General features: G+C 37.8%; 1 protein-coding gene across 2 annotated transcripts; it reads right to left on the reverse strand.

Moving 5' to 3' along the window:
• Positions 1 to 1432: 1432 nt before the first annotated feature.
• LOC108895438 (cytotoxic granule associated RNA binding protein TIA1) lies at positions 1433 to 13559 on the reverse strand. 2 transcript variants are annotated; one of them, XM_018694270.2, is made up of 12 exons: positions 13334 to 13559; positions 10819 to 10915; positions 10128 to 10226; positions 8149 to 8203; positions 7906 to 7993; positions 7367 to 7442; positions 7105 to 7210; positions 4889 to 4987; positions 4716 to 4800; positions 4469 to 4607; positions 4129 to 4274; positions 1433 to 3479 (listed from the first exon to the last, which is right to left on the reverse strand). In XM_018694270.2, exons 1-12 carry the CDS (start codon positions 13357 to 13359, stop codon positions 3341 to 3343), a joined length of 1155 nt encoding a protein of 384 aa, XP_018549786.1. In that variant the 5' UTR covers positions 13360 to 13559; the 3' UTR covers positions 1433 to 3340. The 2 variants fall into 2 exon arrangements, with proteins under 2 accessions (XP_018549786.1, XP_018549785.1); XM_018694269.2 differs by having other exon boundaries at positions 4129 to 4277.
• Positions 13560 to 14156: the final 597 nt, after the last annotated feature.

Genomic DNA, 14156 nt, shown 5'->3' on the forward strand with positions numbered 1-14156 from the left:
ATAACATGTTGGATCTTTAATTTAATTATGTTTACATTAATATAGAAAGAAATGTTTGGGAGATAGAGCCCATAGTGCCCAAACAGAATCAGTTACAGAATCATGAAGTTTAACAAAACTGTCATATGTAATATTTTGACTGTCTGCAGCCTTCAACCCACAGACATCAGTCTTTGGCTGCTTTGGTTGTATGTTTAGGATCATAGTCCTGCTGAATGATGAAATGTTGTCCCCTGAGTTTTGATGAATTTGGCTGAATCTGAGATCCTGCGTACTTCTGTGTTTATCCTGTTGCTTCTCTCAGCAGTGAAATCAAGACGTGTCAGAAGTTCCACTGGCAGCCATACAGCCCAAGCCATGAGAACCAGCACCATGCTTGGTCTAAAACAATGTGGTTCCTCAGCAGAACATTGTATTGTAACAAGATGATGAATGTTATTCACTTCAGCTGTCAGTGGTTTTCATGTTATGGCTGATCTGTGTATGTGCTGGTTCCTTTTTTCTCCATACCTTCCTCCATAGATTGTTGTTCCAGAACTCTGCCTGTTTCTCTCTGTGAACTGCAGCTTGGTTTTTCTGTTTTTGAGTCTCGCCAGCGTTTTGCATCATGTGATGAATGCTCATGATGTCATCTCTTCATCAAATGACTTTCCGCTCATCCACAGTTCCTCAGTCTATGAGCTTGTTGGCTCTAGTTTTCCTGTGCATTTTTTTTTTAAATCAAGCACCTAAATGTGCAGATGAAGGGCCTGAGCCCAGGAGACCTGTTTATTTATCCATCCATGCACCGAAGTCTCCAGACCGAAATTTTTGAGCCTCATTATTATTTTTTTCACTTCTATGGTCATACAATGTCTACTCAAACTGATTGACAACTTGGCCTCAGTGTCAACTCTGAAAAATATGACTGAATATAATACACATTTAGTTGAAAATTACCAGAAATCTAAAAGAGGACATAACAATATGTCATCTATGGTATTTACAACATTCCATTTAATCAGGCCAGAAAAATTGGCTGTTTTCATAATCTATATTGTTTTAGTCTTTCAAGCAACATTATCAAATACAGCTTCTAAAATTTGGGGATCTATCACATGATAATGAACTGAATCTCTTTGGGTTTTCGGTTGGATGAAACCAGACATCTTCAGACATTGCAGAGTCTCCAGAGATTGTTAAAGAGCATTTTCGAGCATGTCACAGACCAAATTTTGTTTAATCTCCTAATTCATATAGAATATTAATATTTAATGAAAACAAATTTTCAGTTGCAGCCCTCTGCTCATTACTGGAAATGAGATGAGAAAAATATGTGGAATTACAGTATAATTTCACGATGCCTCTGCCTCTACAGCAGTGTGCTACAAATAAGTCAATCACACTATGACTACATGTTCCACCTGGTTTTAAAGATCAGATGCAAACAGTGTAAATGTGAGCTGTTTTAAGCATCAGCATTTTAATGGGACAAAGCAAAAACACAAACCATGTTACTGAAGCATCAACAGAATTTCCCTCGCCAAAACATAGACTGAAAACATTCTTAGGCACCGCCTACTCTTGGATGATTTTTGGTTAAATTAAAAGTAACTCACTGATAATAAGGCAACACAATGGATTTTTCAACTATATTAAAATAATGGTGGCCACAGTGCAAAAACCTGATCCTTATAAGGTTGTTTCTTAATCTACAAAAACAATCATTATTTAGGTTAAAACAGAATAACTTAAATTATGTATTACTCTTCAGTCTAAAGGCTTTTGCATTGCATAGCAATGCTGCTTGTCCTCCAAGCCTCTGGAAGAATCAAATGTTGCACTGTCTCTACTGTACATGGACCAGCACTGGACAGGGTTTCTACTGTCAAACAGCTGTTTCTGGAATCCATTTCCCCAACCAGAAGCAAGCACGCTTCCTTTATTAACATGTTGTCTTTATACAGATTGAGTACAATTGAACAGACTGTTTGGTTATTTACATAAAAACAGACTTCCAAATGAAATTACAAAAGAAGGTGGAATGCAAAAACATTAAAAAAAAAAAAAAAAAAAAAAAACCCTAGTATTTCAAATTTTGAGAAAAGATAACCTTAAGTATTTGTGCAATATTTGTCTGCCTATAAGTAAGATAAGAGTGGCAGTAATCCCTGCAATTGGTTTATTTGAGATATTGAAAATCTAATTTAAAAAATAAAGTTGACAGTTGACAGCCACTTATAAACAAACATAAAAGGTTTCACGTGTCACATGATTCAATGGTGTCACTGCAACATTTCTTTATAAGACAGTCCCGAAATGAAACAAAAAGGCAAAAGCTCTTTATACAATGTCACCATTTTAAAGTTGCTCAAAAAAAAAAAAAAAAAAAAAAATAGAGAGAGAGAAAGAAACTGACACTTTGTTTATATCTGTAGCAAAAAAAAAGGTGGCGTAGTCCTTTCTGTTTCAGGGGAAGTTGAACTGGACATTGTCTTGTGTGTAAAAGCATCAGTTCATGCACACACATAAGCACACACATATTTCATATCCACAGACTGGACTCTCGGTCTGCTCAGTCCGTTCGGGGAGATGAAGTGAGGGAGTGATGAAAATGGACTTGTTTTGTGGCGTCTGCTTTCCCTCAGCCTGCCTATTTCTACTCAGTGATTCCCTACATTTCACAGAATGACTTTACAACACCCTGAGAACTTGCTTGGACTTGTGTTTCACTTTAGTAACAGGTGGACAGACCGACAGTGAGAGCGAGATGTTCCAATTGACAAAATTTAAATCACACCCTTTACTTAACATGTCTTGTGGCTGCGTTGCATTACTATGGACTGTTGAGTACTTTCTGAGGCGTGCTGCTCGCCTCTCCTCCCTGTATGATTGTTAAACATTGGTATAAAACTCTGCCCGTGCTCTTTGGCTCCGAGGGGCTGAAAACAAACAAAACCTGGTGTTTTACTATAGATTTAATTAGTTTCTTCCTTTTAAACTAAACTGTGGCTGTGCTAGAAATATCTTAATGCTGTATAATTTACATTTGGCCAGTTGTCTGCAGGCATTAGAAAAATACACCAAATAATAAAATGGGCCCAGGAATGCATGGTGCATTAGCAATAGCTGTTTAAACAATGTGTAGTGTTCTGGAGTGGATAGTTTTGATACACTTGCAGATTTGGGCAGTGGGTGAGGTTATGAGCTGGTAAGGCTGGTAAAATGGCGTACCAGCCGTCTAACAGAGAATAATTTTGTGTGGTGACAGACAGAGAGCACATCTACTGCACTCCTTCCCCAGCAGAGTATCATCCTTGTGACCTCAGAGGCTTAGAGAGAGGGCTACTGTGATCTGTGATCAGTGGGTGTGGTAGCCAGCAGTGCTCATGCCAGCCTGGTTGGTTAGCATCGTCCCGTTGACTCCCTGCCCGGGCTCCACCATGCCGCCGTTGCTCACGGCGCCCACTCCTGTCCATCCAGCACCGGCATGTAAATGACTGTAACAGCAGACAGACACAAAGCGGTTAGATAAATGGAGTTAGATTAAGAGACAGAGCAGAGTGGGTGGTTTCCATTCAGCTAATTATGCTTCATCCCATCCTCACTCCTCCAGCCTGTGACCCAGAAATGTTTTAAGATCCACCAGGAGTGGACATTATTTGCTGTTTTTTATTGCCATGTCATGTGTGCTCTGCACTTTCAGTAACAAATTACATTTTTTTATTGGTGTTATTTCTATTAGTCTCATTACATGATGCCCTGACTACTATATAGAACTATAATCTCAGGTGTTCTTTTCTTTAAACAGTTCATTATTACAGATTCTGTTGCCATCTCCTTAAAAGGGAAGTGAAATGAGCGAGGGTATCATGTTTTTTGACTAGAAATCCATTGCTCTGGTACTGGAGGGCAGTGACGTCTCTGTCAGGAATGTTATCTGACGGTACCTATTCTGGGAAGAAATAGACTTAAGAACTAAATTCATCTACAGTTTAGAGAAATTTCAACAAGCCGCAGCAAAAAAAGACAGCTGGACAGACAGGTTGAGGCAGGGAAAAGAAACATATTGTTGAAAAAACAGAAATAAAATTTGGAAGAATATTCCATGTGCAACTCCTTTGATCCAGAATCACCTCTGGTACTCACTTGTAGCCCTGCTGATCCCAGGTCTGTCCATAGACTCCATAGCTTGGTACTTGCCATCCATTGGGCACATACTGACCAATCTGCTGCGTGTTACTGTACCACTGACCCCACTGACTGTAGGGCTGCGCTGCGAAGCTCACCGTGTTCTGCTGACGTACAGAATAATATTTTAAGAGGCAGAATATCAAATGGCACCATCATCACACAGCAGTCAAGTTAGGATCTCACCGTCAAATGAACAAACACCACAGCAGTCTACCATCATGAATTTCAGTTACTGTAAGCAGTCCAGAGTGATGATTTCAGACTACACTGTGTTGGGGATAATCCTTGTTCATACCTGTGGCATCTGTACCTGCTGAATGGGGCTAACCATGTCTGTTGTTTCTTTGCCCCAGTAACACTTAACAACATAGCCCTCTATGGATGTGCCATTGACAGAAACAATGGCATGAGCTGCTGCTTCATGGGAGTTGAACCTGCACACAGAAAGGAGCACAGAAATAAGACAGCTTAATATCAAGTCCTATAAAGATACAGGTACATGACCGGCTAATCTGACAGGTCAATCAGAAAAGCCATCCTACCTCACAAATGAGTAGCCTTTGTCTGGGAAAACACGGATTTCCATTATTTGGCCGAACGGTGAGAAGGTCTGTCTCATAATTTGCTCTATGAACAAAAGAAAACTCTTAATGCTCTTAATGCAGTGCTTCTTTACCTTCAGTTCAATTTCATGGACAAACAATCTATGACTCACCTGTGAGACCTGTTGTGACTCCTCCACAGTAGACGGTGCAGTTGCTGGGGCTGGACTGATTCACCACCTCATCAAACGACAGTTGCTTGGTATTGGTTGCTAAACGAAAAGACAGAGCAGTTTATTTATTTTTTTGTTTATTGATAGGTTCTCATTTGTCACAAATCTTTGGCTGCGTTTAACATTAATTTCTAATAATATCATTGCAATCAATAAATAAAATTACATTATCAAAGACATCCTGGATCTGGATAAGCAGAGAATGGGTGGATTCATTGATTAACCAGTCAAAAAATAACTGATCAACTCAAAGTCCACATATGGATTTTACATTAGGTTAGATACTGGAGATTTTTTTAGCCTGCTCTTTCTAAAATCACATACAAAATCATTTTACAGATGCTGATGCCAACAGCAGACTAGAAAATATATTAAAGTAAAATTCAAGGCTTTTTAATACCTTCTAAGGCCCTGAGCTGGTAACTGAAATCAGTGCTTTTCTTTAACACTCTAAAGGCAGGCATGCAAACAGGTAAACAACTCTACTGAAGCAAGTGATGATAATATGGATGGGATTAAGTTGGTATGAGAATGGATGATTACTATTATTTAGCTTAATTCACTTATATTTTGTCTATATTATATATAGACACTTACATAAAACACAGTTAAGACTGCAAAATAAAGCACTTAAATGCATAATTCACTTATTTAATGTTTACTCACAACCAGAGAATTACAGCTTTTTGTACTTGTCATGGATCATGTTTGGTTGACTGAACTGGGCTGATTTACCTCAGGTATTTAAAACCTCTTGATAGCACCCAAACTGTTCTGAAATATATGCAGTGAAAAATAATGATAACAGTGATTATACTGATAATAGCAACTGTACAATTCATGCATACTAACAGGGGCAATGGCCTAAGCCATATTTTCACCATTTATGCTGCTCCAGAAAGTTGGATCTGGATTTTGTTAAACTGAACTTGTTATTCTACCACCCTGAGAACAGCATTTATTGTTTCAGTGCAGGGAGAAATCAGTAGGTGATTTCTGCTATTGTCGGTCTGCTTCGTTGTGGTTGGATGAAGGAAAACAAGAACAAATGACACTTGGAAACTGAATACACACCCTGAAAAAACAGCAGTACTGATGATGACAATGTTAACCGATCTAATTCTTTTCTTTCAGTGCAACATGTATCCTTTAGTGTCCCCTCTTCACACTGACATTTTGAAATGTCATAGAAGGAAACCTACAGGTGTTATTAATAACGTTAACAATGACTGTTTTATTCAAGTGTCTCACTGAGCTATAACAGTGTGACAGTGAGCTAGCATAGATAATACCATGACCCTGAAACTGAAGCTAGCTAAAATGGAACTCAGCCTTGATTCATTTTATTAGTTGCACCTGTGCTGTTCCTCCTGTGACAGTCAAAATGTCAGTGTGAAAAAAGGCCTATTGTGCATGCGGGCTCAGTGGTGTGGCTGACTGGGACACATCAATGAAACTGAACCATCGTTCATGTAACTGGTTCTTCTTGCTACAAGAAGACAACAAATCCAAGGTGAAAAAAATCTTAAAATATAACACAGTTCACTAAATTAACATCCCAATGATGATACATCTAAAGCTGAGTCACAAATTCATACCAATTCATACAGTATGTGTGGCATTCTAATCAGTGTAATATACTATTTTAGTTAGTATACAAAAATCAACAAACTTTATCATTTTATACTAACAGAAAATTATACAATATTTGTGATATTGCAAATTCACTGCCAATTAGAAATCACAGTACGAAATCAAAATGTTGTTCCTAAAATGTAATATTTTTTGGAGCGATTTCACCTCTACCCATAATTAAACACATTTTTTTCCATTTCCCTTGTGTACTGCATTGTGAAAAAATAACATCCATCAAGATCACACATTAACTACCTTAAGTATATGGCAGAAGCTGAAAAGTTAGGGAGCAACCACAGTTAATAAAATCCTGTAGGGAACATGAAAGTCTGCACCACATTCAATGGCAATCCATCCAATAGTTCCTTAGATATTTAAGTTTGGACCAAAGTGAAGCAACTGAATATACAGTGTGTGTTTGCTGAGTCCCAAAAACAAGTGTGCAAGCCTACAGTGCACTACCTTAAGCTGCCTGTGATGAAGTCTATCTGTCAATCTAAATTTAATTACTGTCAACTTACTTTCACTTGCAGTTTTAGGAGCAGGCTTCCTTGTGGCCCAGTTGGTCCTGATTTGCCTTCCTCCCAACCACTGTCCTCCCATCTGCTGTATGGCATTCTCAGCATCCTGATTATACAGAAGGGGAAATACACAGGACAAACTCCTGGGTCACAGACGCCAACTACACAGTATGTTACTGTGAACCCTGGCTTCAACTCTCAACAATCAGAACCCCCTAATGTTTTCTCAGTCCTCTAACACACAGGCACAACTGACACTTACCCATTTGTTGAAGAAGGAGACAAAGCCATAGCCTTTAGATTTACCTGTGGCCATGTCTTTCACCACTCGACAGTCCCTGTAGACAAATGTAACACACAGTTGGTCAAGAAATGTAATATTGTGATATTATTGCCCGAGTACCTTAATAATGATGTTTCACCTCATTTGTTGTTTAACTGGTCTGGGACAATTTTAACTTGTATACAGAGGGCTTTAGAGTGAAAATAACAGCAATGTAAAGTTTATTCATCAAGCTCAACTGTTTTCCAAAAACTATTAAAAACACATAAATGAAGCCACACTCTTGCACTGGGTGACATGTTACTTGATTCAGAGGTTTTTCAAAAACTGAAATATTTCTTCGTGACCTGTTTTTTTAACATTCACATCTTGAGTAGAAACCAGTGGACTTGGGGTTAACAGACACAGAAAGAGCTAAGAGGTTAGAAAGTATTTAGTCACATCAACACATCTTTCTGTGGGATTTGTTGGAAAAACGAAAGCAGAACTGGAGAATTTTATCACAAGGACACACTTACGATATTTTCCCAAATGGAGCAAAGGCTGCTTTTATGTCATCTGTGGTAATTTCAGGACTTAGATCCCCAACAAAGACATGGAAGTGACCTAACAAAAATAAAACACACATTTGCAACGTAGTTCATACAATCATACAATCAATCATTGGATACAGATATTGCAGTTTTGTTATTTACAATTTTATGACAAGAATGAACCATCTGACAGGTAAGTCTGACCCCGTATTTAGATGAACTACTCACTGCTTGTGTCTTTCTTTTGGCTGGTTGGCGTCGTGGCCCAGTTGACCTTGACCTCCTGCAAGAGAGACAGATGTAGAGAGCGAGGAAGAGGAGGAAGATGAGACGTGAAGCACAATTGTAGAGGGCAGGAAGGTGCTTTTTCTTTGATTAGAGGCTTTCTCACACACCACTTTTACTTAGGTCATATTTTGTGATTGAGAACTTTTTAATAAGGTGGTCTCTGTATGCCACACTTTGGGTTCTTAAAACCACCACTACACATTGATCATTATCTAATTTTACATACCTTTGCATTAATTAATAAAACAGTAAAATACAGTGGAAAATATCAAGGGGTATCAAGATTTCACCTTCATAATCAGGAACAATTCACTCTCAGTCTAGTAACAATTTGGAGCAAAACTGAAGGAAGTAAGGTCCAAATAACAAGGGACTTACAAACAAGTGATTTTTACGAACTTGTTATACTCCTCAAATGGTCCTTCAATACCTGTTGAGGATAAAATATTTTCAACTGAATGTATTTTTCTTGAAGTTGCTCTTATGTGGATTCTATGTGGAAATAACTTTGCAAAAGAACACACAGCAGTAAAGATGTAGGGGGACAGAAGAGCATCAATTAAAGTAGATCAAATAATGTTACATGTAGCATAATTAAACAGCAGGGCCATGTTAAATTAAGTCATACACAGATGGCGAACTCACTCAAGGAAAATCTTCATTAAGACAGAGACAGCATGGAGCATGAGGTGACAAGTAAAAAAAAAAAATCCAAACAGCACTTATTTACACCTGTGTAAATGCACAATGTCATTTTCACTGAGATATCAGTTTATTAGTTACACCTATAATGTAAACTCATACAAAAACCTGCGAGGAAAAAAAAAACAGCATCCAAAGCTTGTTGTTACTTTTTTTAGTGGTGACAACCAACTGTGTCACACAAAATGTGGATGTTCAATTGACTGATGTAACTGGTCAAATATATTCTGTTCTATAAAACTAGTAGTAGATTAGTTGATTAAGAAAAGATGACTCTACTATACTAATAATTTACTTAGATTTTTCATGTAAAGATGCAAAAATTCACTGATGTGCTGGTTTTCTATGATATTAAACTAAACATTTTGGGGTTCTGAACTGTTGATCAGACATACCAAGACACATGAATATGTCAGCTATTCCTTATAGCATGCATAAATTTCTGACATTTTACAGACCAAACAATCATTAACTGAAAATAATCGACAGACTAATCAATATATAACTAATCTTGACAATAATCATTAGTTGCAGACCAATAAACAATGGCTTGCATTGTTTATTTAATTTAAAAAAGCTCCTTGAAGGCAAATCAGACTGCAAAAAGTGAAAACTGAGTGACTATAGAAATACTGATAAAATCTATTTTATAGAAATATTCATTGCCTGTGCAAAACATGAGGATGGGTATAAATTAAATCAATGGTATCAATATTTAATAATCATCCATCTGAATGTTACTGTAGAAAGTCTTACACCTTTGCTACACTTTAAAAAAAACAAACAAACAAAAAAAACTATCTTTAAGTCTTCTGCCACTGTAAAGAGAAAAAATAGCAGAATACACTAAAACAATCTAGTACAGACTCTGATTACTGTAGTCTCTATAAAGACTTTCATGATTTAACCTTTGACAATCCCCAAGAAACAGTTACAAACAAAACCATAAGCTCACACTGTCAAGTATTTAGATTTGATGTTTTTAGGACTCTTCACAGAAATGAGATTTCAGAGATCAGTGTCTGGTGTTCCCACCCCGGTCATTTCAGAGTGTGCACAGAAGAATAATGTGCACAGGGGGATAAAACAAATTAAGTGAAGTGGAAGTGGGAAGTAAGATAAGGTTTAATAAGGTAAAGTTTTCCCAGCCGCTTTATTTCAGCCCTGCCCACCCAGCCTTGCCCTAGTTGACTCACCCAGGAGATATGATAGCTTACCTTACCCAGTATTTTCCGACCATTCATGGCTGCAATTGTGGCAGTGGCATGTCTATGCTCATAGAACTCCACAAAGCAGTACGGATCATGACCTGCTGTCTGGAGTGTACAGGAAACACAAAGAATAAGTCACTGTGGCCACTATACAAGTCTTAGCAAATACAATGACGTCATCCGGCATTAAAATGGAGGGCTGTGATATTACTGGCCATAGTCTGACTGATACATCAATGAACTAATTTAAGATAATTGCAAATAAATTGGTACCAGCACTTATAATGGCTGATAAGTAACAATAAATTCAAATAATGGAAAGCAAAATGTGCACACTGAGACAAGTAAATGGCACTGTAAGCTAAGTCAGGCACTCCCCATGCTGCCCTCAGTAACAATATGTAAGGGATCTGTGTCAAAAACCTTTATTTATAAAAGAAGAAATATACTGTTATCATTAAACCTCCAAATATAAAAAATGCCATCAGATTCTGTATTAGTCAGGCTCTAACTACTGGAAAAAAAGTTGTGCATCAACAGAATGAACATTAGAGGAAGCAAGTGACTAAATCAGATCGCAAGGACAGGGAGCAAAGTGTTTATCAGTGATTTCTCAGAGGGAACACTGTTGCTGGCAAGTTTTAGCATTTTCTCATGTAAGACAGGAAACAGTGACAAAGATGACTGATGAACTTACATCTACTATCATTTTACAGCTTTTGCAGGGTCCAATCTGGCCAAACAACTCCAAGATGAGGGCCTCTGTCACGTCCCGGGACAGATTCCCCACATACCTAAATACAAACATAAATAAACATGGACAGAAAACACACAGTACTAATTACTAATACTATTACTATGTTTGGAAAATCCAGCCTGCGAGATAAGCATGAATTTCTAATCTGTGACTAGCCCTGGGACTGGGCCGGGTTTTTAGATTGTTTTCGTACATACTGTCTCTGTCAGTATCTCTAGGGGTACAGGGGTGGTTGCCTCCCTTGTGTTTTGTTTGGAAAGGTAAGAGTAGCCAGGCAGTGGAGGTTTAAAATCCAGCATTTAAATTTCTACTTAAGCAAAAGTGTGGACAAATTCCAAATAGAGTTGCAAAGATTAGTCAATCAATTGAATGACGGAATATATCAGGAACAATATCATAATCAAACAATTTTTTTTTTGTTGTTTTTAGCAAAAATTTGTACTTTCAAGCTTCTCAACAGTAAGGTTTTGATGCTTTTTTGTTTTTTGTTTTTTTTAAATCATCCATGGGAGTAAACTTGGTATCTTTAGATTTTTACTTTTTTGTTAGACTGGTAAGATATTTTAATACATCACACTGATCTTTGAGAAAAAACATATTTGTCAGATTAATCAATGATGAAAATATACCAAACAAAATGTGATGTAAGTATCAAATATAAAAACTGCCACATTTAGTTTAGTGGCGTAAAAATGTCCATTTACCCAAGCTTTCCTCTAAACAATCAATGGTTTTACCTGCCTTAAGAATTTGTTAAGTTACTTCCCTTTCTCACTGTGTTTTTGGGTTTTAATGTTCAGTTACATACAGCTGCAAAAACTTATCGATTTGTTAATCAACAGAAAATAATATGCAACTATTTAACCATTTATAAGCAAAAATGCAAAAAATTCATTGGTAACAACCTCTCCAGTGTGGGTATTTTCTCTGTTTTACACACTTGTAAACTGAATATCTTGGGGATCTGGACAGTTGACTGGACAAAATAATACATAATAGGTATTAAAAGGGTTGTGGGGAAAGTGATGGTCATTTTTCACTATTTCACTATTTTTGTCATATTTTAGAGATAACCATTAGATGCAGCCATACAACTACAATGCCATTTTTAAAAATACATCTTTACTTATGTTTTTAACAGTTGGGACTGCGCCTCTTCTTTGGTCACCCTGTAATATAACCTGCTGCTGCTGTTCTTTGGTGTTGTTAAAATGGACCACACTGGTTTTGTAATGAGAACAGACTGAGCCATAGCTGCAACAGTGAGCTGATTAATCAATTAGCTCTTCAACAGAAAACTAATCTGCAACTATTTAAATAAGCAATCATTTGCTGTTTTTCTGAAGAAAAAATGCCTTGCATTTATTGTTTCTTGCTTCCAAAATGTGACAACTTGAGATTACATTATCGTTAGCTACAGCCCTATGTTCAACATGAAACTGTATAGAATTTTATCATGAGAGACGAGTGTTTGTGTAAATGCTAAAACCACACACGCAATTAAACACCTACCAGCACCCAGAAATATGCAGATGGCATGCTTTCAAAGAGCTTAGAGTTTTGCATGTAGGCATTACAAGGCCACATCTGATATTCAAGTAAATGCAAACATCTCAAGACAATAAATTCTCAAGGCTGTCTGTGGCAAATTATTCTGTATATAACAATCAGCTCTTCAAGCCAAATATAGAGTGCAGCGGGGGACAAGTATTATTACTGAAATCTCAGCTACTGACCTTGCTTTACCTCACTGTTGGCTTGAAATAGAATTAAGTTAATCTTAGGGAGGAAATAAATATAACCCAAAACCTAAATTGACACCAGCATTAGCCTATGTTAGCATTCAGCTAGGTTGCTGGTGACAAAACTATACATACAAATATGTTCATAGGCCTAGGCAATAATGATTCTTTCGTACAAGCATCGTCGAGGAGATGATGATACGCCAAACTCCATTGAAAAAACAGGTAGTTTAACGTTCCCAGCTCATCGTCGGTCTTTGATGCATTTGGCTAATCTCTGCAAGTCATCTTTTTCATTTAGCACACAGAAAACACGCCAAACAGTCGTTACTTGGATAATAAGTCAACTTTTACACTTGGGTTCCTTAAACCAGTGGTGTGAGCCGTGAATTTTTGAGACTGAGATTTTAGATTTTTCTGGAAATTGGGAATAGCTAGCTAGCGTTAAACCCTGCTAGGATGACAAACAATGTGCCGAATTTATGAGTAGTTACCATGTATGTCAAGTTTAAAAGTCGTGTTCGATTGTGACTACCAAATAACCACATGAAAATGTGAGATATTAGTGAGTTTACAGGTCCAATCTGTTCGTGCCAGAGAAAAGAACGTTTTGTGAATTGAGTTCGGTTTGGGAAACAAGCTGCCACTGACTGTTACGTGACGAATACAAGTGGTTAGCTAACGGTAACGCAGACACACACACACACACTTACAGGGTTTTGGGCTGGTCATCGTCCATTCTGTTTAACTTGCTGGCCGAGAACAAGTCGCAACCCTGAGAGCAAATCCACGACTGTCGCGGGCAGCTGCCTGTGACACCGCCAAGTTATTTTATTGCGCAGTATGAACTGATTTACCGCCGCTGTTATCTCCACGGTGAACAATGGGGTAGCCGACAAAGATGGCGGAGCGACCGGGGCCGACAGGAAACTCGCATGCGCAATAGTTCAGCAAGAGGCAACTTCTGGGCACATTTCAAAATACTGACCAGTGCATACTCAAGTACTCATTACAGGTACTTTTACCTTGAGTATTTCAATTTCATGAAATTTTTACCTTTGGGAAGGAAAGGATGTGTATTTTTATTCCACTGCATTTATTTGATAACTTTAGTTATTTGATAACTTTAGCTATCAAAATAACAACAAATAACAACAGTTACTATGCAGATTCAGATTAAGACCGAACAACAAATAGTTTCTGGTTTATTATTATAGGTCTATGTAAGATTACATTTGACTTGGATGGGGACCAGGTCTGCCATGCATAGGCCCAGGCCTAAGTGTTCAGGGGTCCCCTTATCTTCAACTGCAAAATTTACCAGAAAGGGACACAAAACAACGACACGGCGACACAAAAATGACAGAGATGCAACTACAACTACAAAAAGTCAGAAGGCAACAAAGAAGAGTTAAACAACTACAGAAAGATAGAAAATCACCACAAAGAGACGTAAAACACATACAAAGGGATGGGCGTGGGCCTTGTACTTGACTGTGCCCAGGGGCCTAGTTTAGGGCAACCTGTGTGTGGCCC

This window comes from Lates calcarifer, linkage group LG9 (genome assembly GCF_001640805.2).
Source record: "Lates calcarifer isolate ASB-BC8 linkage group LG9, TLL_Latcal_v3, whole genome shotgun sequence".
NCBI classification, from domain to species: domain Eukaryota; kingdom Metazoa; phylum Chordata; class Actinopteri; family Centropomidae; genus Lates; species Lates calcarifer.